At 34.8% G+C, this 25,730-nt stretch overlaps 2 protein-coding genes and 1 long non-coding RNA gene across 7 annotated transcripts in view; 2 read left to right on the forward strand and 1 right to left on the reverse strand.

The window, feature by feature from the left end:
- Positions 1-17,013, forward strand: part of LOC108736004 (potassium voltage-gated channel protein Shaw-like) — a 184,865-nt gene extending 167,852 nt beyond the window's left edge. For 3 of the 5 annotated variants that reach the window (XM_018468264.2, XM_018468256.2, XM_018468290.2), the window contains 4 exons: positions 580-846; positions 2,374-2,856; positions 11,173-11,371; positions 15,410-17,013. In XM_018468264.2, the coding sequence (XP_018323766.1) occupies positions 580-846; positions 2,374-2,856; positions 11,173-11,371; positions 15,410-15,579 (1,119 nt within the window). In that variant the 3' untranslated portion in view covers positions 15,580-17,013. Of the gene's footprint in view, positions 1-579; positions 847-2,373; positions 2,857-11,172; positions 11,372-12,936; positions 13,550-15,409 lie in introns of those variants that run through there. The other 2 variants (XM_018468275.2, XM_018468282.2) reach the window with 2 other exon arrangements.
- A 3,777-nt stretch (positions 17,014-20,790) lies between these two features.
- Positions 20,791-23,957, reverse strand: LOC108736080. Its single transcript, XM_018468373.1, has 6 exons — positions 23,883-23,957; positions 23,697-23,762; positions 23,333-23,643; positions 23,118-23,226; positions 21,800-22,233; positions 20,791-21,092 (listed from the first exon to the last, which is right to left on the reverse strand). The coding sequence occupies exons 3-6, from the start codon at positions 23,411-23,413 to the stop codon at positions 20,889-20,891; spliced, it is 828 nt and encodes a 275-aa protein (XP_018323875.1). The 5' UTR covers positions 23,414-23,643; positions 23,697-23,762; positions 23,883-23,957; the 3' UTR covers positions 20,791-20,888.
- Positions 23,173-23,889, forward strand: LOC112906703. Its single transcript, XR_003232524.1, has 3 exons — positions 23,173-23,247; positions 23,322-23,449; positions 23,565-23,889. It is a non-coding gene; the product is annotated as an uncharacterized LOC112906703 (long non-coding RNA).
- Positions 23,958-25,730: the final 1,773 nt, after the last annotated feature.

A 25,730-nucleotide genomic window follows, 5' to 3' on the forward strand; every position in this document is an offset into this window, starting at 1 on the left:
AATAGTAGTGCGAGTCGAAAACAAGCGTTAAAGCCTTTAATATGTCTTCAAATATAAATAAACATCTCGTTGATATTTTCAGTAGTAATTGGTACCAATAACAGCACATTTAAGCAATGCAATTGTAGTGGATAAAATGGTCAATTTTTCCGTGCACTACTGTACGGATTATACGCTCCTCACCGGTTAAGAGAGTTGTCTCCTTCCTTTTTTGGCCTAGTGCTGTTCTTTTCTACTTTGCGCCGGTAGACGTGATATTACAGGATGATCCGTACAAATACCTTCCACCATCTTTTCAAATTAATAATAAATTAATATGCATAAGTCCAGTAAATGCAATTTGAATCCTTTGTGAGTGTTATGCTTTATTTAGAAGATTTGAGACCTTGGGATGGTTAAAAACATAAAAAAAATGTGCAAATTCTTACGTGTGTACCTAAACATACACCTATTCTTGAAGATCTTCAATAAAAGTAACCAGTAATTTTTTTTGTTTGATATGAAAAGTTATGGGTGTGCCCAACAATGTATTTAAACGTGTGACAAATTATTTGAATAACTTTTTTCTCTTTGTTACAGGTGATAGGAGTTCTGTCAGTATTTTTTATTTGCGTCTCGATCTTGTCCTTCTGTCTCAAGACCCATCCAGATATGAAAGTGCCCTATTTGAGGACGATTTCGGTCAGAACGGCGGGCAACGAAACTGCTCATACGATTGATAAGGCAGACACCGATGCACACATAGCCTTCTTTTACATCGAGTGCATATGTAACGCCTGGTTCACGTTCGAAATAATTATTAGATTTATTGCATCTCCGAACAAATGCGAATTCATAACTGCATCGGTAAGTACAACGTTGCCAATTCGAAATAATTCCGTAATAAGATCAATGAATTCAAGTATTAAATAAAAACTTACTTAATACGTACAATGAAGTCAGAACTGACGATCTATCCCAGATCATTGAGCATAGAGTTTCGTTCTTAGTACCGTCGTGTGAGAAATGGACGAGATAGACGGGTAGGACACCTTCTCAGGCATGAAGGGCTAGTTAGAGACATATTAGAAGTTGAAACAGGAGTTAAAAGGCGTAATGGTAGACCTAGCTTAGATTCATCATCATAAGGTCTTTAGTCCTAAGACTGATTGGACACGCATCTCCACTTCTTCCAATATCTTCGCATTTCCATTAACTATTTGTGAACAATAATCTAATCTAGATCTTCCTCTAGAAGTGACTTCTTTTTATGGGAGGGTACTCGACCCTGCGCTATCTTCTGCATTATATCCCTACTACTCCTTCCGTTCTGACTTATCTGACTTCCTAGACACCTAACATCAGTCACTTCTTCTAATTTTTCGTCTCCTATCTTTGTATATCTATTTATATTCGTTCTTCCCCTGCTTTTTCTTCCCTTGCATGCCAGTATTTTTCTTTTACTTTTTTTTATTTTCATACAATACAGTTTTGTCAATACCGCTTCCATTTTGTTTAAAGTTATCTCTAACTCCTCCTTGTTAGATGCTTATACTGCTGTATCATTTGCAAATCTAAGCATACTAGTTTTGCCCCTGTGTATCTATCCCTACAATTGTACTATCTTTAATGATGTTGATCGCGTCTTCCACGTATAGATTGAAAAAAGGTAGCGGTGACAGTGAGCATCCTTGTCTTCCTTCCTAATATTTACGTTGTTGCTCCAGCTCTATAACTACTTGTTGCTCTTTCTACAAACTAAATATCACTCTTCTAGATTAGAAATGTGATCTATATGTCTATATTCTCACCGTTCTCTATCGTTGACCTGTATAAAATCTGAAAAACCTGTGGCAAGTCTCTTGGCATACCTATAAGTCATCTTCACAGAGATTTAAGTTCAAAGATTGGTTGGACACGAACCTTCGCTCTTTTATATCCTGGCCCAAACCCCACATTTTCCGAATACTGGAACAGCAGTAATCTAATTTTGATCTTCTTCTGTCCCTTTTTGCACCTGCTCCATTTCTAATTTGTTCCTAGCAAGCCCTTTTTGTTTCAAAAAGTGACCTACAATTCTATCTACTTTTCGTTATTGACTTTCAGCCTCCTAGTGTTTCCGATGTTTCCCCGTTTCTTTTACCTTTTGTATCTACGATATTTTGTTATTCGTATAAATCACCAGCCTGACATGAATAAAGGAAGAGTTATTGATAGGTTCTTAAAGTTTACGGAAATAATTGCCTTAAGGACTGATTTTTTCATTTTACTTGCGATTGGTGAAGTGTAATTTTGGTTAAACCTTGATCATGGTCTTGTTAACGGGATTATTGCTTTGATTCTTGACTGCCAGAACAAGAAGGAATTTGCTCATCATTATCTCTTTTTTATCAGGTGAACATTATCGATTACATCGCGACAGCAAGTTTTTACATCGACCTGCTACTGAGGAAGTTCGCGTCTCATCTGGAGAACGCTGACATCATGGAGTTCTTCTCGATCATCAGGATAATGAGGTTGTTCAAGCTCACGCGGCATTCGTCCGGCCTAAAGATTTTAATACAAACATTTCGTGCATCCGCTAAAGAACTCACGCTGTTGGTGTTTTTTCTTGTGTTGGGTATCGTTATTTTTGCGAGTCTAGTGTATTATGCCGAGAGGATACAGGCGAATCCACACAACGATTTTAAAAGTATACCGCTCGGGCTTTGGTGGGCGCTGGTCACGATGACCACCGTCGGTTATGGCGACATGGTACCCAAGACTTATATAGGAATGTTTGTTGGCGCTCTTTGTGCACTCGCCGGTGTGCTTACGATTGCCTTGCCAGTTCCTGTGATCGTGTCCAATTTTGCCATGTACTACAGCCACACACAGGTAAGAATCCCTTTTTTATTACACCAATTTTAGGTTCCAATCAATAAATTATCTATCCAAAACTTCTTAAAGATTCCCATCTCAATATCGTAATTTTATTATTGTTTTAAAGAAATAGATAGATCCAAAGAATTTTCCACGGAAACATTTTATAAGAAATCGAATTTCCAACAAAATGTCATTACTTCTTAGTATTCAATATTTTAGAATACATATTCCTTTAAATTTTATTTAATCTACAATATCCCTTCTTTTATGTTCAATAATACGTTTAGTAAATGATCTACCAGTTTGTCCTATGTATACTTCAAATTCTTGGTCATCATTCTTTCAGACGTGCAATACGATTTTGAACTTATTGGTTCTCATCAGTGTGTTATTAAGCCGTTTGTGATTGTTTTCATTTGAAAGTTAAAGATCTATTATAAATAATATTTATTGTAGAAAGATCAGTTCCTTGCAAAATCCAAATTAACCCTTACAAACACTTACCGCTTTCAATTCTAAACAAAACGTACCAGTTTTTGTTTGTTGTCTCTATGAGATCTTGCCGCATTTGTAAATGGACTTATACGAGGGTGGATTGATAAGTTTCCGGCCTGACCAAGAAAAACAAGGTTTTTAAAAATTTTTTTTTTTTATTTCTCAACATAATCTCCTCCAAGGCTGATACATTTCTCATAGCGGTGTTCCAGTCTATTAATGCCATCTCTATAGACTGATTCGTCAAGCTCCTCAAAATAACCATTTACAGCTTCGATTACTTCTTCATTGTCCGCAAATCTCTTACCGCCAAGCCATTTTTTGAGATTAGGGAACAGAAAATAGTCACTCGGGGCTAGGTCTGGAGAGTAAGGAGGGTGCGGCATCAATTCAAACTTTAGATCGTTGATTTTAGCCGTCGCAACGATTGACGTGTGCGCTGGTGCGTTATCGTGATGAAACAAGATTTTTTTCTTCGCCAGATGAGGTCGTTTAATTTTCACCTCGTGGCTCAAACGTTGCAATAAGTCTGCGTAGTATTGACCAGTGATAGTATTACCCTTTGCAAGGTAATCAATGTATATAATACCTCTTGCATCCCAAAAAACAGTAGCCATAACCTTGTTCGCCGAAAAAATTGTTTTTGCCTTCTTTGGAGTTGGTTCCCCTGGTCCAATCCACTGTTTAGACTGTTCTTTGGTTTCAGGAGTGTAGTGGTGGACCCACGTTTCGTCAACGGTTACGAATCGACGCAAAAATTCGCTTGGATTACGCTTATACAATGACAAATTTGCGGTAGAAATGTTTTTTCGAATCAATTTTTGGTCGACTGTTAGCAAACGCGGCACCCATCTTGCACAGAGCTTTTCCATATGCAAATGTTGGTGCAAAATATGTTGCACACGTTCATATGACATCTTACAGGTCTCAGCTATCTCACGCACTTTCAATCTGCGGTCTCCCAGCACTATTTGATGAATTTTTTCGATCATATCTGGAGTTGTGACCTCAACGGGGCGTCCTGAGCGAGGCCCATCAGAGGTGCTCACACGACCCTTTTTAAACTCGGAAACCCACTGCTTAACGGTTGAATATGACGGGGAGGATGTCCCCAGTGTTGAGTCCATCTCTTTTTTAATTTCCTTCGGCGTTAACCCCTTCAAATAAAAGTATTTGATGACAGCACGATTTTCCTGCTTTTCCATTTTTACGAAAACCACAGAGGCGTCTTGTTCAGCGTGCTGTCAAACCTACACTAGCAAGGAGATCGGGCTGAAACTATAGCTACAAGCTATCCAAGGATGGTACTATAGAATGTCACCTCAAGGTAGGCCTAGTGGCGTCATCTCTTGGTTAGGCCGGAAACTTATCAATCCACCCTCGTAAATAATTTAAGATGTAAATTGTGGTTTGGGATGGTCGCTTTTACTACCCTAGCTTTAGGAATCCATTTTCCCTCTTAAAATATAACCACTTAACCAAGCCGGAACAAAAATCCGCAATTTTCCTCCCTACCTTCTCGCCATCGTTCCCGGACATGATTTGTAGAGCTGTTTTCTCTTACATAATTCATCGTTTAGATTTCATTCATACCTTTCACCTCATAACGTTTCCGAATGTGCCATGGCAACATGCTGAATCCATGCGAGAATCGAATGGTACCACATGTTCTCTACAACAACACTTCTTTCACTATTCAAAAGATTTATTACCGCAATCTATTACAAACGAGACGAAAACCCAGCTTGTCGTCGCTGAAATGGCTCTTTATCTGTGATACATACAAATTTTTGTTGAACTTACTATTAAAAACTGCTCCAATGCTACCGATATGGTTGATGTTCCGTTTAATAAGGCTTAATACAATTTATATATGAATACCGGGTGTTTTTGCAATGAGTAGCAAGCTTGCAAGAGGTGATAGAGCACCTTAAAACATGAAAAGAAAATAAGTGCATATTTTAAAGTAGAAGCAAGGGTCAGTTCGGCCCTGGTAGGATCACGCAGGGAAATACGACAACGCAACGCCACATTCAACCATTTGGTAATTGGCAACATCCATGTTGTATTTATTTTGTATTTTTGACTCATGCATTGTTTGTTATTTCTTTGATTAGAGCAAGGGGTTACTCTTCAGTCAACCTAGCGTAGTTCTTTGTTCTTTTTACGTTGTAGGCTTGTATTAATGTAGTCAGTCGAGGACATTGCAGTAGGTCAGTGTGCTAGTGTCATGGGCCAGTGTAGAATAGTATCTAGGCGCGTAATCCGGATCCAAATCCGCTTTACTTCTTTGTAAGGGTTTGTATGATACAGCGCGTACAAAATGTTACTGGAACATATAAACTGCTTTAGCTAATCTGAAATTTCTAAGCCACAAAGTGTTAATTTCCATTTCACAATATATACTGTATATCCACGACTGTTGACATTTCCTTTAACTCCAGCCTCAAGCTGAGTCACTATGGAAATTTCATTTTTCATAAACATCAATATTAAGTAACCGAATCTTGCATTTTAAACTAAATTTTGTTTAAACATGTTTCATGGCGTTTTTTTAATATTATAGCAAACATACAACTATTGAGCAATTTTTGATTATCAATAATAGAAAACAGAAGCATCACTTCAATTTTCTATTTTACCTTTTTGTTTTCTTTTCTTGTGTAAAGTCACCAATCTCGTCATTGACAGTATTCAGAGCGTAAAAAGGTACGTTTTGTGGGTGTACATTCGTAAGTGGGAATCCTCGAAATATCCGATCCAATTTTTGTTTGATATTGACTCACAGATAATCCGTTCCCTACTTTAAAGCTTCATTTCGGCTAACCCACGCTCTCCACGTTGCATACGAGAGTCGACCCCGGCAAGATTGATAAGGGATAAAAAGACGGCAATGTTGATTTTGTACCATAAAATATTTTCTTTCACAACGATTCGAAAGCTGAACAAATATACCGGAGACGAAAAGGCAAACTTGCGCCCATAATATTAATTTACTCGATAATACAGGACTACAAAATTGATTGAAATATGACTACAGTTCTGTAAGTGTTATTTATCTAAAGTTCACCCGTTGATAATACATTTTGAGCAGAATAACATCGAATATCATTTTTTAATGTTTTTTGGTACCTATTACGCATGATACAAACGTTAGGTTAATTTTGCTTTAACCATATTAAGGGATTAAAAGTTATTACGTATTCCACAATATAGCGTCAAATATGTATAGTTAAAAATTTCGCAGAAGTTTTAATAAAAATTGTTTTTGTAAATAATTGTTTATACTACTCCAAACTCCAAAACTACAAATTGATTTTTCACTTGAAAACGCTAGTTGCGAAAAGTGAAATTTCGTTACCTTAAACAAAAGAAAAACTATAAAGACCTTTCCTTTATCTTCAATATGTGTGGAGGGTTTTCAAGGTCATTGATTACAAGTCTAACGTTAGTTGATGTGGTCCCTGATAATTTGACCCTTCTGGAGGTAATCCATAAGGATATTTCTTTCTGTATCGCAGAAAATAGTTGTCATATTAACCCTAACCCTATTTGCTAACGAAATTGTTTTGGGGTTATTTCACCTGATACTGTTCATTTTTCCAAAGACCAAAGAACCCAAATAATCTTGCCAACCACTTTGAAAATAAATCATAACCCATGACAGAAATTTTTCTGTAACTCATTAATAAAAAAGGCAATATTTGTCATATATTCACCAGCATATTGTTTTAAACTTAGTTATTTTAGTTGAATAAGGATATTCACCGGTACCGTACCGACGACCAAGAAGCTATTCTCTGGTCCCGTACCGGTGACCAAGAAGCTATTCATTGATACCGTATCGGTTGCCAAGAAGCTATTCACTGATACCATACCGGTGACTAAGAGGCTGTTCACTAGTACCGTACCGGTGACCAAGAAGCTACTCACTGGTACCGTACCGCTGACTAAAAGGCCATTCACTAGTACCGTACCGGTGGCCAAGAAGCTATTCATTGGTACCGTACCGGCGATTAAAAAGCTATTCACTGGTACCGTACCGATGGCTAAGGAGCTATTCTCCGGTCCCGTACCGGTGACCAGGAAGCTATTCATTGGTACCGTATCGGTTGCCAAGAAGCTATCACTGGTACCGTATTTGTGACTAAGAGGCTATTCACTGGTACCGTACCGCTGACTAAAAGGCTATTCACTAGTACCGTACCGGTGGCCAAGAAGCTATTCATTGGTACCGTACCGGCGATTAAAAAGCTATTCGCTGGTACCGTACCGATGGCTAAGGAGCTATTCACCGGTACCCAAACGTTGTATCAAATGATTTATAAAACTAAGACCAATGAGCGCAATGCATTCCGACATTGAGAACATTTTTCGAACTTAAAATTTCCACAGTAGTTTTCCATTTAATGATTCTTAAATTTCATTATTTAAAATAAGTGAAGCGTGCATTTAATCTTTTAATTCAAAGTCAATGCACCTTACAACAGTAATGACGCTTTCTTTCTAGCTCCTTAGTCACCGGTACCGGACCAGTGAATAGACATATCGTTTTTCATTTTTTTTTTCACTACTTTGGCCATTATGAAATAAACATATTTTGTAAAACTATAATGAATCTCGAGGGCCGGGAAAATGTTCAAAGCTGACCTCTTCTGACTTTCCCTTTTTCGAATTTCAAAACTAACCGTTTGCGAGCATAATATCGAAAATTGGCGACTTTTTCTAACTTTTTGTCTCGAATATTTACATTATTATTTCAATCCTACCACCTCCCTTACATGAACATATTTTGAAATTACTTTTTCCATTTTCATTTCAAACTTTTGTATATACAATCTCAGCACACCATATCTCACCGTTTTCGATGTAAAAAAGTCGATTTTGATACAGGACACTAAAGACTAATTACAAATTTCGTATTAATTGTCTGAATTAACTTTTAGCTATTTCATTTAAAAGCGCTTGACGAATCCGAACTTTTAGGTTAAATGGGGTTGTTCCCAATAGGTCTAATGAACGAATTTTCGATCCGCAGCCTCTCTACAAACTTTGCAGTCGATTGAAGGCTTTTAACACAATTAGCAGTTTAGGCGGTTTGTGAAACATCAAAGCCCGACAATCGACAAACCGCGGAAATTGTGCAGCACTTTCCTTCTAAAATTCTGTTTCTCTTATTTTCCAGAAGGGAATTGCTAGTTAGCTATTTTTCGTTTGCGTTTTTTTTACGTGAATGAGGTAAGTAGGTAATAGCTCTAAAGAGAAGGAAAGAATTGTTTCGTAAAAAAAAACCTCGCAGAGAAAATGGAAACGCTTAGGCGTCTGGAAAATTTATTGCCGCAACAACTTTTAGGCGCCGTTTTTTTCTTATAAATATCAAAATGAAATCTAATGAGATAAAATGTATGTGTGAGTGTTGAAAAACAAAACCACTTATATACGCTGATAAATTTGTATAGAAGTAGTGGGGATATAAAGCAGAGTATAGCGCAGGGTATTGTGGCATTCAATAAAAAGAAGTCACTTCTATGCTCGGGAACGGTTGATTCAAAATTCGAAAAAGATTGTGAAAGTACGCGCCGCTGTACGGGTGCGAAACATAGACAGTGGGCGCGGCGGAAAAGAAAAGATTAGAAGCGTTCGAAATGTGGTGTTAAGGCGAATAATGAGGATACCGTGGATAGAGAAGGTTAGAAATAAAGAGGTATTGAATAGGAAAACAGAGGACTCTATGGAAGTCAATAAGAAATAGGCGAGATAGGTTGGTAGGACACCTTCTCAGGCATGAAGGTCTACTCAGAGACATATTACAGGCAGAAACGGGAGTTATGAGGGGTAAAGGTAGACCTAGATTGAATTACTATTCGTAAATAGTAAAGGATGTAGGTTGTTCTAGTTTTAGGGAAATGCGAAGATTAGCTCAGGGTAGGAAAGAGAGGAGGTGCGTGTCCAACCAGTCTTAGGACTGACGATCTTATGACGATGATGAAATTTGTATTCATATATTTGTAAATGATAAATATGAGGTGTATCTCACGATTACTGAAATATTACAGATCCAACTACTGCTAAAAGGAGAATGAAGAGAGTCTTCCGCCCTGTCCTCCGGAGTTAGTGACATTAACTAATTTTAAATTAACTCGTGGTTTTGATTTTAAATCTAGCTTTTTGAAGACTCAAACAACTGAACAAACATTATCGAGTTTTGCTACTTGTAACACGTTAAAATGCCAGGTTTCAGACTGCTCTGTTTATGAGATAAAACCAATGACTTGTTATTAAATAGACATACCTCGTATAGCCTTTAGGTTTGCCGAATGCGACTCCTCCTTCATTGTTATGTTGTCAACGCACATCATACTGTTAGTAGTACACTCAGTAATAGTAGAAGTAGACATTTCAGGATCGTTTCGTATTCAAGTTTAGCGACGGACTTTGCAATTGGTTACTCTTGAGTGAACCCCAGGAAGACATCCTTAATCTCGGGTATCCTCAAAATGCCAGTCGGAAGGAAATTCTGGGGTGATTTACTTGTCTTGGCTGCAGGTGTGAAATTTACAAACACCTGCGTTGCTCGAAAGATTTACTGACGATAAGACTTGCATATATAATAAGGGGAAAATAATACCAACGGAACATGCTAAGACAACTGAGTAGTAGAAGATTATAAAGCCACCTTGTACCTACTATTTTTCACGTTTAGGTATTTGTATTTTTACGTGCAATAAAAAAGACATCATCTACTGCAGGAGCATGCTGAGATGTGGTTCTTTTGAAATAGTTACATTTCAAACATAAATGGAAAACGCAAAATGACTACCCTACCGAACATCGAACATCGAAAGAAATCTTTCGCGACGTAACAGTGACAATAAAATTGTCTCCGCGATAAAAATTAATTAATCATGATTCTGTTGTGATTGATATACATATTATTGAAAGCATAACTTTGTCAAATTTCAGAAAATTATCAGATGTATGATTTATTACAAAAATACTTCTCGGTAAAATCGCAAAGCCGATACCATAAGTGAATTTAAAATTCACAATAGTTTTGGATTAATAATTGTAAAAAAAAAAGATAATCTTTTCGATATTAACATCATCTTGCACATTTTGATTTCTACAATACTCAGCTGCCTGTCTCAATCTTTCGGAGCGCTCTGTATCATTATCTATCGTGTGTTTTGTAACAAGCAAAATTAGTTATATATTACGTTCTTATACTTCATTGTTTCTAGATCAAACTTATCATCATATCATACCATATCATATGCCTTTACCGACTGCATTGCTGTTTACCCTCCAACTTATTGTCTACTTTGAATTTTGCAATTTAATATTATTGATTGTACTAACTTCACACCATAATCAACAAGGACAAAAAATGTAGAAAAATGCTTGACGTTTGACCTCCAGTGAATCTCGAAGGTTCTTTTGAACGTTTTTATAATTATCGTTGTATTTACCTTTGACAATGTCAATGTAAATGCTTTTCTATCAACTGCTACTTCATACGTATAATATTAAAGGAACTTTGCGAGCATGATTGGATTATAAGCTAATATTTTAAGGTAAAGTAGGATAATCTTGAGGGTGTTTGTCATCTCTAAAGGGATAAAAGAAACGCATTTTGTAGTAAACAACCATGAAACAACTAAACTAGGATCTAGCTACTGCTCTTGAATTTACGCCAAAAATATTATGTGAAAAATTGCACTGATTTACAAATAAAAAAAAAATAAGTTGATGTATTGTTTTGATAATTAATTTTTTAATAATTACAGTTCGGATTAATTTTAATGACCAAATTATTTTATATCTTTTTTACAGGCTAGAGCAAAACTTCCGAAGAAAAGACGGCGAGTTCTTCCTGTTGAACCAACTAGAGGTCCTCGACTTCCTGGTCAGGCACCTACAGGGCCAGTTGGTGCTCCACCTGCAGGAGTAGGACCTGTGCCAATTCAAAATAGGCGAATGAACGCCGTGAAAACAAACCATCCGAAAGATATAGTAATGGAAAACAAACCAGGTAAGTTAAAATTAATAAGCTTACTTTAGTGGCAAAGAAAGTAAAATCACTTTTCACAAGTTACGTATAATTACAGCAATCAGTTTTTTTTGTGTTGCTGGGAATATAAGAAAATTATAGAGCTTGAAATATGGAAAAACTTGACACATAATTTATTTACTGAGCGTATCGATTTATGTTGTATGGCTATTTTTTTATTTAAGTAATAATTTCAAATTGTACTTAAATATAGACCACTTTATTGAAAAGTTTTTATGAGTAAATCTGCAAAGTAGAAGCAGCTTATTATTCTTATCATTTTGCAGATTTTATAATCAGCACTAAGTAATCATCACATAAATTATGATAAGTACCTACTAACTATAAGATGGTTTGTGATGACAAATATATTTATTTGCAAATGCACTAACTTAACTCTTTTTCAAAATTTTGATTGTATCTTCTCAAAAGTTGCTTTTTACTTTTGAAGTCGTAATTCTTTTAACGCATCGGAAGTAATATTTTACTGTGCAACGGAAGGTGCGCGCACACAGCTAACAAAAATCGTCAATATGAAGATAGCAGCGGTTGCTGCTGTTCGCTGTTTGGCGAAAGTTTGCACCGCAGCCAATAAATACGGAAATAGATAATCGAAAGCATTGTTTAAATATTTACATAACATTATCGTGTATATACACCATGTCTGATCAGTATCCCGAAATATTCAAGAAGAAGCATTTGGAGGAACTGTATGTTGCATCTCGTGATAGCGCCGCAACGTAGGGGGTTTAAAAACTGTTCACAAAAAGTAATTAACCGCCAATGATTGAAAATGATTGAAAATTCTCCAGGTTAGCATGCGCGTTATCTTATCGCCGAAACACACGTACCTACTCAAGACCTTCGCAGCAGCTGGCACGCAGAGAGGTCAGTCGTACGTATGACCATTAATATAGTCTGCACTCCATGCAGTGAGAATGCAGTAGTAGCATCACGTAGTAATTATGGTACCTCACAGAGGGAGTGAAGCCTAGAAAAGGCGACAAGTCGGTATTGACGAAATCGTTTTTCGGTTTCCCGGTTTGAGTATCCCAGTCATTGCTTAACAAAGAGGGATTCCAAGTGGTACGGTGTGGAGGAATCTAAGGAAGAATTCCCTGTATTCGTACCGTTATCAAAAACGCCATACCTTACTCGGGGTTCGACACAACAACCAACCAACTCCACCACAGCATTTAGCGACACCACATGACACAATTACACCGGGTAATCCCGGTCATCATTATCGGAGCAGTTGGGGTTTTCGGTCAGATCATCCTCAGTTTATCTATTTCAGTGGGTGGCGCGAGATAGCTCATTCTATTCCTTTTCATATGCCTTATTCTCCCTTAAATTTTCTGGTATACTGATCAGACATAGACTGGCTAAATAAATATGTATTTAAATGGAAGTATAATTTCTACAGCGAGTATATAAGTACACACACACAATTTTTCTTATATTATGTGTGCGTGTGATGTATTATTATTATATAATTAGTCGCAATTTTTGTGGTTCTATACTTATTTTTGTTTTTTTGTAAGTAGAGATGAACACGGCAATTTTTACAGAAACGGTACAAAACAACACCAATGTTAGAACAAATGGAACCAAACCGAGCTGTGAAATAAATCGACAATAAGTGACACACACGTATGTGTTTGTTTTGGGTATAGTGAAGTTAGTGCAAGGCATGCGTTTAACTGTATCCATCACAAAAAACCCTTAATAAGTTTTGAACCATTTTAAAAATATTTATATTAGCAATAAGAACCTTCCCAGGAGATGTAAACATGGAAATTTTCTATTCCGATTTCGTAACGTATTCAAATTAAAATTTAATTTTTCTCATCTTCACCTATATTCTTCCTATAGTGTCACAAAAGTTATTTCAAAGGACAAGGGTTGATAAGATGTATTTATTCCCTGTAACGCAATCAAGATTGTGTAAAATTATTGAGAAATTAACTCGGCCCCTGGCTCTACCAGTACGTATTCCATCACTAACGATTCTTACTCATTAGGCTACAAAAATTCAATGTATCTCATTCTTATTTTTATTAGAAGGTAAAGTTGGGACTGATGTCTCTTAAGGAGAGTTTATCATGTCAATATTCTCACTTTAAAATGGTTCAAAAGTTACAGACGTATTAGAACAAGCNTTGAAATGCACAGTAAATCAACATTCAAAACATATAATAAAAGTATGTATAGTTTGTCCATACGTGCCGCTAAAACTCCTTAACCGAATCCCGTAACCCCATGATGGCCTTCCAATCCCCCGTCCATAAAGATAGTTTCGGTTTTCAAATGCAGGGGTTGATTTCAAAGATATGGGAGTTAAAAGACTATCGTCCTAGAGGACTCCATAGAAAGAAGTTACATCTGGTTAACGATTTACAGAATGTCATAGATTTGTTCAAAATGCACTCACATCTAAAGGGTTCGAGAATGTTTTAGAATTTTCTGGATGGCTCGGAAACGTTCCCGAATGATAACTAATTTTTTCTGATCGAAGTCAGGATAATCCGTCTTGTCCACAAAAAAAATGAAAATTATGTATTTAAAATCATCTGAAGATATTGAAAGTTTCTGTAAGTTTTTTTTCGCAATACAGGAGATTTACTGCATTAAGCAAAGATATCGTTAAGCAAGGACACAAAAATTTATATGCTTTCGTGTTTTATATAATGAAATAACATAATGTTTTAATAATTGGTGGACCATTGGACAAATTTTACTTCATTTAGCCATATTATTCCTTAATTGCTAATATAAATGTCAACGAGTTTTAAATATTATCTAGCAATCGACCCCTGTATTAAATAATTTTTTTATAATATGCACAGTTCATAGATTTAATAGGAGTAGAAACCTTAGATTAAAGTTAATATAATACCTTCTTCACTGCATGGTGTGGGCAATCACGTAACCAAAGTAGTTAATTTGTAAACAAAATTCCACAGTAATTTGTCTCATAATCCTTGTTGATTTTAATAATTACAATAATTAGGTTCGGAGATAATATTAGTATTTTAATATTATTTTTGTTGTTGAAGTTATTATCTCTTTAAAAAATGAATTGAAATTTAGTAATTTATTATCACTTAATTATAATTAAATCTACATAAACAAAAATGTTTACATTTCTGGACAAATTGTACTTTTTGTACTAATTTAAAATACAAAACGGCGTTGGGAGTGAATATCGATGCTGTAACAATGTTCGTATTAAATATAATTTACAGAAGATTAGCAATAACGTGCGTATAAGTTTAAAAAAAAAATGAACAGGATACAATTCAGGATTACAATTCAGAAGCAATCCTTACGACGTAAATTTAACGCAAAAAGACTAGAAATAGGAGAAAACGTAAGAGTCGTTGCGTGATGAGCCACTGCGCATCAATTAAATCAGATCTGATGCGCACCGTTTTACTGCGCAACAACTTTCATAGCGTAACACTCTTACGTAATTTAAGTTCCTATCTCTGGTCTTCTTGAATAGATTATACAGCGAATAAATAGTTGCCAGACGTAATATCTACTACCCACCTAAATAATCTTGCTTGAACGTTTTTTATACATTAGTTTTAGTCCCGGTAGCCCCCTCTTGCACAAATCTGTGGCTATGATTATCCCTATTCAATTTCAATTGATTAATATACAGATGTTCATGTACCAAGTGGGTAAGCTGAGGCTGAACTTAGCCCACATGGCGCATACTTTACTTTATTCAACAAATGCGTGATGAATTCAATCTTTTACTAGTATGGAGCACCTAACCTTAAAAATATGACAGTTCTACGTGCCGTTCCAAAAACATTTGTTTTAAAACGTGCAGTTATTTATAAAGCACAGATCAGTAGTACCATTAAGAGAAATTACCTACTACCACCGCAATTTACAGATACTTACTTGGATAGCAACTATGTAAAAATCGCACATGTGTTGAATAAAATAAAAAAAGAAAATATAGCATTTGTCACGTCTAACTATTTAAACTTAGCATTTGCTCAGTTTCTATAGGCGTAACGAGCAACCTAAACCCAAACGGAGTTGGCTTGGATAAGAACCCAGCCCTCTCGATTGGCAAACCCAAACTCGAATTCACCTCGTCACAAGTGACTCTAACAACAAAATCTGGTCAATGTCAGATAACAACACAGGCAACTACGGTGCCCTCATAGCTGTAACTATATACAATATGTTGTCGTTTTAATTATTGACTATATACATATAGTGTAATTAATTCTATAATTAAATTCAATGCATCCATAAGAAATGGTAATATGGTACGAATACTACACTTAAAGCTTATCAATTTATTATCATGTATTATTATGGAATAAGGTTAAACATTCTAAACGTTTACCAATTGTGATACTTAACGTTACTGAGCTATTTAAATTTTAAAAGAACGGTGTTCTGGTGTCTCTTTTTAATATAATTTCTCCTAGATATATAGGTAGTTATCTAGCTCTGTAGAGGTAGAGCATACTTTATTTATATCTTTGGGTGTTTTTGAATAAAATGGTTTGCTAGAGTCAGCCAAAAACAAAGATGAGTGCATCAATCAAGTGTGCTTCAAAAGTAGCACGTTCAACTGTTTAACTTCATAGTTGATGATTGTTTACATTTTAACATCGAATAGATACCTACCCTTAGCATTTTATACTTTATTATACAATCTTGAAAGAAGTTTAGTGAAAATTGCAACTCATGAAATTGTGCCAGCGTCTGCTATATTATTACGTTACTGCGCACAACTTCCAAAAATGGTAGTACCGTTGCGCATTACGTCATCGTGATAGACCATTAAATTAAGAGTATTGTATTTCTAATGCTGTCTTTGTTTTTGGACAGAAATTGAAGAGATGATATTATATAGGTAGATTTATTTAAATTTTATGCATTACTATCTACCATTAAGGGTGTTTGCAGATTATGCGATTTCACACAATTGCGAAGCGGTATGATAGGAGAAAAATGCCGTAACTATACAAAATTGTCATGATATCACAAGATAATTATGTATGTAGTAAGTTATGTGAGTGTGTTGTATATGTTGTTTTTCGAAGTAATTAATTTCGGTATGTAAACAATATTCGCCCTCAATAAGATTTATAGCGCGCGGTGAATCGCCGAATTATCGCTCAGTGTGCAAACGCCCTGCATATTCTTAATACTTAATATGTGATTCCTATTGCAATAATTAATTGTTTAATTATCAACGCATTCTACAACCAACGTATCGCATAAATACGTAATGTGTGAAAGAGTAATACTACAGATGGACACACATGCTTTATTACGTAATATTAATAGTATTTATGTTAAGGTATATTCGTGTGTATAATAATATTTATTGTAAATAAGAACGTATTGCCTGCCTTTGAAAACATTTTAAGTTCTATCTACATATAACTCTACTGACTACTTACTACACCAAAATAATTACTACAACTTATCTACTAGATATATATTAATGTTCCAGGGCTTATTGTTTGAAATTTTTTCAAACAAGGGACCAAAGAAAGAATGCGATTGTCAATAAATAATAAACACATCAGTCTTTTGATGGCAAAATCATTTTGAAGAGATCGCATAAACTTAAACTGTTATTAAAATACTTAATAAAANAAAAACACACAGACCACCACGAGAATTCCATAACGAAACAACCAGAATTCTTTTCATCCAGTCACTACTACACTTATAGTCCGGTAGTAATAATTCGGATTCATTTTTACAAGGAAATTGAATATCACGATTTCTTTGCGTAAAACAGAATACCGTTAAAATATTAATGAGAGGTTGTTGTTGTTTTGGTAGGTAACGTTTTGAAGCAAACGAACTTGGTCAGTGATCTTGAACTTGTTGAAACTGTGTCACGGAGAAGAGGTCTTCCGTTGGATTATATTATGTACACAAACAACCTACTCGTAATTGTACATAGCCGGAATGAAATCAAAAAAGGAATGTTTGCAGAAACTTGCTTCACAGCAACCGGTGTATTTCTTAACAAGTTTTTTGTAGGTAGATAGGTATAGGTAGGCAGAATTTTCCCACGGTAAAAAGAAACCGTAATAACAGTATGTATACATTTAAAGGAAAAAATACGAATGTGTATTACTCAGAATTATACGAAAAAAAATGTTGCATACCCAGGTTTTATAATTTCCTATGTTAATTAAACATTACAGTAAATACCAGCAATGGTAATCCACATGCAGAAAAATAGGTAAATTAATTTTATATGACTAATAGGATCTGTTGGAGATACAGTACCTTTTCAACTATTAATATGGACGAAATTTAAAAAGCATAAAAGTAAAATCCGCTCTGTTGATTTAAAACAATACGCCAATTTTAATATCCGCGAATAATAATGATTTTTTATTATTATTCGAATTGCTACCCTTAACATTTTAGTACAATATTTTAAATATAATAGTACTAAATCACAAGTATAAAAAAACTGTTTTTATAATTATTAATTCTGTGATTACATCTTGATCATGCTCGTAAGCTTCTTGATTATAATTTCACTGAAGCACACTGTATAGGTCAGGGTTGTCCAAAACAAAAGGCGTGGGTCGCGGACATCTACCGCTTCACCACCTTTATTCTAAATTACTATTTTTTTGCTTACAGATAAATCAAAAGGTATGCAAATGTATATAAACTGTGGCTTTTGTTATATATCTAGTCATGGTGGGATTCTCGCCAACTTTTAAAGTGACAGTCGCCATCTTTTTACACGATTTGAACATTTGAGGTTTGATGATACTTATTATAGGTACTTTTCATGCCTGGACAGCCCTGTTTTAGATAATAAGATATACAACTAACTGTATAATGACGATATAAAGTATTACAGGGTTGCTGTAAATAAGTATGTAAGTATATCTTTTTGGTTTTCTGCTTCAATTAATAATTTATAATTTAATTGAACAGAAATAAGTGATATCCAGAGATATAAACATAAATATTATGGAAATAAGTAATGTTTCACGGAAAAAAGAATTTAAAAGATTATATTATTGGACTTTCTATCTTCGTAATTATAAGATTAATTAATGACTATGTAGGTAACTAATTAATGACAATTGAAACAACTGTCCACCAAAGTTACAGATACCTACACTTATCTAAAAGAAAAAAATTATTACTTGTAGCTATGTAAATACTAAAAAGAGAACATAAATGCATACATACATATTATATCGAAGATGCAATTTGTTAAAAACAAAAAAGTACCTGTACAATTTTATTTTATTTGAAAATACTTCGTTACCAGTGGATGTAATTTTAATATTTTATTGTCTTTGTTTTATCGGACGGTGTATATTACCTCACTGTATAGTTTTCATGTAAATACGTAAGGAAAACATTTGAATTTGTTTTATTCTACTGATTGTTGTGCATTATTAAAACTTAACTCCATGTATTTGGGCAACAACCGAGACAACAAAATAGAATTAAATAAAATTAAAAAAGTTTTCATGACCGATACTTTCTGGGCAGTGTTACCATTTACCTACTTAATAGCAAACATCTCAACATGCTTAACAGATAGATAGATGACTTCTCCATTGCATTCCGTATCATTCAGCCGCCGTCCATGACACAAAACGCACTGAAGATGTCATCCACTAAGCATGTGAAACGTTTGCAATAGAGCAAATGACACGACAACACAATCCAGAAATGAAACCTGTTTCAAAAATCTATTATTATTATGACCTCAAATTCTTTGCCATCAAACCACTCTTTGTTTTCCATCAATACTACTGATAATTGTATGGCATGTGACACAACAATCGATCGGTAATTTCATTCTCAATTCAAATGTGTGCTTTGTTTGCATGGTAATCACCTAGCATCAAATTAATCAATCGAAAACTAAGTGGACATAATTTTATCGCTAAATCTGCTCTCAACTATACTTCTTATTAAAGTTCGTTCTGTATCCCTTTTTGTATGGATCAGGTACCTGACGTAGCACTCCGTAACTTTTAGACATACGTACCTACAGCCGAACATATCAATCTTTCTTCATTTTATTTCGAAAGGCATTTATCTTTCTAAATTAATTATCCAGGTACGTAACTTATATCCTGTATGTTAGGGCAGTCGTTCAGTTGTATTCCAATTATCCTATTATTCACTGTTCCGTACTGAATCCAGTAAAGTGTGTAGTACCTACCTATATTAAACTTTTTTTTGTCTCGGTTGTTGTCATCAACTGCAACTACTAAGTCTCACAATTCTTTCACAAGGGCACAGAAATTTATAGAATCTGATAGGACTATAAGTATTCTAAATAATTTCACCTCATATTGTAAAATAATATGAATATTGTTATTTCACCAATGAAGTACACATATAATGTTAACCGTGTTTTATTTAAATTTTATGATCAACTCTTAAACACCTTAAAATAACAGGCCGACAGACACCGAGACGACACCATAAATTTTAATAATAATTTCATTTTGAATAAATTCTAAAATAATTACGTGGCGCAAACTTTAACTCCTTCCTCCACCCACGTAACAGGAACAATTCGCCTTATATACATATATTCATCATCATAAGGTCCTCAGTCCTAAGACTGGTTGGACACGTATCTCCACTCTTTCCTATCCTGAGCTAATCTTCGCATTTCCTTAAAACTAGAACAACTCACATCCTTAACTATTTTCTAACAGTAATGTAATCTAGGTCTACCTCTACCCCTCCTAACTCCCGTTTCTGCCTCTAATATGTCTCTGACTAGACCTTCATGCCTGAGAAGGTGTCCTACCAACCTATCTCGCCTATTTTTTATTGACTTCCTTAGAGTCCTCTGTTCTCCTATTCATTCCAATACCTCTTCACTTCACTATCCACGGTATCCTCATAATTCGCATGTAACACCGCATTTCGAACGTTTCTAACCTTTTCTTTTCCGCCGCACCAACTGCCTATGTTTCGCACCCATACAGCGCCGCGGTCCAAACACGCCTTTAGCAACCTTTTCGAATTTCTAAATTAACCGTTCGCGAGCATAGAAGTGACTTCTTTTTATTGATGGCGATTCGACCCTGCGCTATCTTCTGCTTTATATCCCTACTACTCCTTCTGTCCTGACTTATCTGACTTCCTAGATACCTAAAGTCGGCCACATCTTCTAATTTTTCTTCTCCTATTTTTTATATTCGCTCTTTCCCTACTTTCAATTCAATTCATTCTTTCAATGAAATACTTAGAAGATTTTTTGTCCTTTCTTCCAAGTATCTCATTGCGTTATCTAGTTTATGAACAGCTAACGTATTTAAAACTATTTCGTTGTAGTTAGCTGCGACATATAGACAGATATATGTATACGTATCTACTATAAATCAAAATTCGACTAAATTTTTAATGTTGTTATTTATTCAGTCATTTAATCAGCAATAATTTATAGATTCCAGCAACTTCTGTCTCTCCCTTCAAAAGTCGTGTTTAGGAATTAAACTGTACAAAGTTGTTGTTCGTATTTCAAACACACTCCCAAGTTATCTTCAGGCGATTCTTCTCTTGAAACTGGGCCAAAATGAATACCAATCCTGAAAGGAACTACGTTAGTTTCTACTTTACAATCAGCCTCCCCTGACGGACAGGAAAACGATCCACACAGCGATAAATCACAGAAACCAACACCAACATTTCCAGGCTGCAAAACAAAATGGAAACGTATTTTATCCGCATTGATTTATAACTGAATAAAAAAGTTTTATGATGATCCCGTAAGTATCATCAAAGCACTGCAGATATATGCGTAAGTGGGTATAATAACTGTAACTTAGTTCACTTTAGATGCAAACAATAAAGCGAAATTTACCAAAGCAAAGCAAAAAAACCTTTGGAATTAACACAGATTTCAAAGATACAATTAAACGACATTCTTTCCATTTAAAATGAGAGTTAGGGAACGGCTTTCTATACAACTCGGGACTGAATAACAGCAAGCAAAAAACGTTTAAATCGGAAAGGGTAAATTCAATAAAGTCTACAATCAAATTTTTAGAGTCCAGTGCGGCCCTTCTAATTATTTAAATTAACAGTTAACTTTGTTATATCACAGGTCAACCCACTTTCGAGAAAATTCTAAAAATTTTAAATACAAGGAAAAGTAACTCTCAGTTTAACTTTTAGCTAATAAAAAAAGGGGCCCTGCACAAAAACTACAATATTTCAACAGTACCAATCAAATCAGGAAATGAACATTGTAGTTAAGGAATAAATACCTAAATAAATTAAAAAGAGATCCAACCTAATTGCCAAAAACAAAACTTGGTCTTGTGTAAACATGAGTACTTCATTTGACCAAGTTTTGTACTAATTAGGTTTTTGGTTTATTTACAGTACAAATCAAGTTACCATTATAAGGTCCTCGAAAGGACATGGAACTACAACCCTATCGTTGCAGCTATCATCTTCTCTGGTAGCAATTGCACCGTCTCCTGATCCGACATCAGAAAAAGCGTCACCATTAACACCAGAAGTGTTGTTCTGACCGGGGCCAATTTTGAAAGAATTTTTGTGACATGGTTCGTACACTACACTACAAGTACCTTTCTCCTGCCTCAGACATATGTTGTAATTTTGATTAGCAAGATGGCGACCGTTTTCGGCAAAATTCATTGTTTTAACGATACCATTTAATCCCGTATGGTACTGTAGGCAACCTTCTGGAACCCGATCGTTGAATGGAATTTGAACAATACGAATCTCCCATAATCGAGATATTACTTTGTCGCTGAGATTCATGGTAATGGTTATGGGTTGTTCTACGGAGTCCACGTCAAAATATACTAAAATTTACTTTTTAGGAGATGGTTATTAACGTAACGTATTAAATATAGGCACTACTCAACAAAATTGCGAAAAATTTTCAATTTTATCAGAAATGATCGTATCTTGGGTGTTCATTTTTCATTATTTGTGAATATCTTTGATTAAAGATGAGTATATCCCTATTCTAAGTTTTACACTTACATCAATAACTGTAGAATAATATTTTTTACGAAAAATATTGGATAAACAGCAGTTGAAATGCACAGTAAATCAACATTCAAAACATATAATAAAAGTATGTATAGTTTGTCCATACGTGCCGCTAAAACTCCTTAACCGAATCCCGTAACCCCATGATGGCCTTCCAATCCCCCGTCCATAAAGATAGTTTCGGTTTTCAAATGCAGGGGTTGATTTCAAAGATATGGGAGTTAAAAGACTATCGTCCTAGAGGACTCCATAGAAAGAAGTTACATCTGGTTAACGATTTACAGAATGTCATAGATTTGTTCAAAATGCACTCACATCTAAAGGGTTCGAGAATGTTTTAGAATTTTCTGGATGGCTCGGAAACGTTCCCGAATGATAACTAATTTTTTCTGATCGAAGTCAGGATAATCCGTCTTGTCCACAAAAAAAATGAAAATTATGTATTTAAAATCATCTGAAGATATTGAAAGTTTCTGTAAGTTTTTTTTCGCAATACAGGAGATTTACTGCATTAAGCAAAGATATCGTTAAGCAAGGACACAAAAATTCAAAATAAAAATGAAATGATCCAGATACGACCATTTCTGAGAAAGTTACAATCATTTGAAAAACTGTTAAATACCAATTGAAGATTGTCCTTGTTGTAATAATTTTATTGAGTAGTAGACCGCGATCTAGCTGACAAACTTACTGTGTTGGTCATCATTTGTACCACATATTGTTAAATTTTTAGAGTTGCTGCCACCTGACAATAAGAAAATGTCATCTTCACATATACCGGTTCGTCGATTTGGTTGACCCTGGAAGTGAGAATTGAAAAGGTAAGAAAGAAGATGACGTAACACTAATCTTCTCTTTATAAAAATAAGGAATTGGTAAGCTTTACTTTTCTCAGCTTCTACGTACCAAATTGAAATGAATAAAGTCAAGTCTCATTTGAGACACGTCTGGATGAATTTTTTTCACTTTTAATGTGCACGATGACATTTTTTTTGAAAGATCCGGGAAATCTGGATTAACGAAGTAAGTAATATTATTAATTGCTTCATTTCCGCATGTTGCTGTAACTGTGTCAGATATTAGAAACAATCGAACACCATATTATAAATGCAGTAATTTTGTTTACTTACAAATACAGCAAACGCCGAAACCTAAAGCGCAGGGACCATGAGAAGAACCACCTTGAATCCTACATTCGTACGTGTTCATACAAATACCTGAAGAAAAGGAAGATTGAAGATAATGGGAAGATTCCAGATTTTCAGTTTACCTTTTCTTCTGCCGTCAGTTTTTGAAAGACACTCTTCTTCGAAAGGAATCGGAAAGAAATTCAAAACTGCCAAAAAATAGATACCTAGTTGCTTTCATTTTAAAATTTAAAAACTATTTAAATGTAATTTAAAACAGTTCTACTATTTCATCAAGAAATGGTTTGATCAGAAACTACGGTAAACACCTTTTCCTTGACGATGATAATCCTGAGGATTCTCCAGAGTTTGAATCTGATTCTTTGCACCTGTGGCATTTGTATTGACTTCCCAAATATTTCCCTGGATTCTGGGGAAACCGGTCACCATCTTAAGCGAATCCCAACAGCAAATAACACAAAAACACACAGACCACCACGAGAATTCCATAACGAAACAACCAGAATTCTTTTCATCCAGTCACTACTACACTTATAGTCCGGTAGTAATAATTCGGATTCATTTTTACAAGGAAATTGAATATCACGATTTCTTTGCGTAAAACAGAATACCGTTAAAATATTAATGAGAGGTTGTTGTTGTTTTGGTAGGTAACGTTTTGAAGCAAACGAACTTGGTCAGTGATCTTGAACTTGTTGAAACTGTGTCACGGAGAAGAGGTCTTCCGTTGGATTATATTATGTACACAAACAACCTACTCGTAATTGTACATAGCCGGAATGAAATCAAAAAAGGAATGTTTGCAGAAACTTGCTTCACAGCAACCGGTGTATTTCTTAACAAGTTTTTTGTAGGTAGATAGGTATAGGTAGGCAGAATTTTCCCACGGTAAAAAGAAACCGTAATAACAGTATGTATACATAGGAACCTAGGTAAGTAAAACAGTCATATTACGATTATTTTTTAAAATTTTTATAGAGCTAATTTAGGCGAAAATAAAAATACAACTAAGTAACACTTTTCACCAACAATTTTCATTCATGCAATATTTTTGGCATTTTAATTTGTTAATCGAATGACACTAAATAATCGCTTCTATTTTTTATTTACTTTGGGATATCTGCAGAGATGAGCAAAATGTTTTTTTAAAAGTATTTAAATACAAAATGCAAATACTTTTTTGATTTCTTATTTCAAATGTAAAATACATTTCCCTTTTGTATTTTAAATGCTAAATGAACAAGAAGTATTTTCAAAATATTTTTTCAAATAAATACCTACCTTTTTGTAGTAAGTAGCTATTTGATTTTCTGCATTTACCTACTTAAATATAAAATAATTCTTAAGAATACCTTAAAGTTACTTCTATGCTCGCGAACGGTTAATTCAGAAATTCGAAAAAGGTTGTTGAAAGTGTATGTTTGGAGCACGGCGCTGTACGGGTGCAAAACATCGACAGTGGGCGCGTCGGGAAAGAAAAGATTAAAAGCGTTCAAAATGTGGTGTTACAGGCGAATGATGAGCTTACCGTGGATAGAGAAGGTTAGANGAAGATTGAGTATTATTCATATTTTTCTGTTTGAAGTTATTGAGATATAGTTTTTCTATCTTTATGTTATAGTTTCTTCAGTTCAGCAACAAATAATTCTTCTCAGTGTGCTTCCTTATTTGCCTTTGTCATTCGTTTTAATTGAAAAAAAAGACACTAATGCCAAAATAATATGTTTACCGTGAAAAATCAGAGCCAAAATAGGGTTGCAAATAATTTTATTGTTGTAAAATCAACATCAATCATATTATATCCAAGTATTTACAACCCCATTTTGTTTCTGATCTTTTACAAATTAAGAGAAAAAAATGGAATCCATAATAAGTTTTGGGTTCATCTAATAAGTGAAGTTTTTCGAATCGTTTTCTAAGAGTTTTGGATTATAGGCATTTATTAGTACATATTATAGTTTTCAGTTTTATACATCTGACGTATATAGAATTTCGTGGTTCCTTGCTAAAGCTAGGATAAGGAATAATTTTGCAGGTGCTGATATCAATTTGGTAGAGGACTCCATAGAAAGAAGTTACATCTGGTTAACGATTTACAGAATGTCATAGATTTGTTCAAAATGCACTCACATCTAAAGGGTTCGAGAATGTTTTAG

This window comes from Agrilus planipennis, unplaced genomic scaffold (assembly GCF_000699045.2).
Source record: "Agrilus planipennis isolate EAB-ADULT unplaced genomic scaffold, Apla_2.0 scaffold5, whole genome shotgun sequence".
In the NCBI taxonomy this organism is placed as follows: domain Eukaryota; kingdom Metazoa; phylum Arthropoda; class Insecta; order Coleoptera; family Buprestidae; genus Agrilus; species Agrilus planipennis.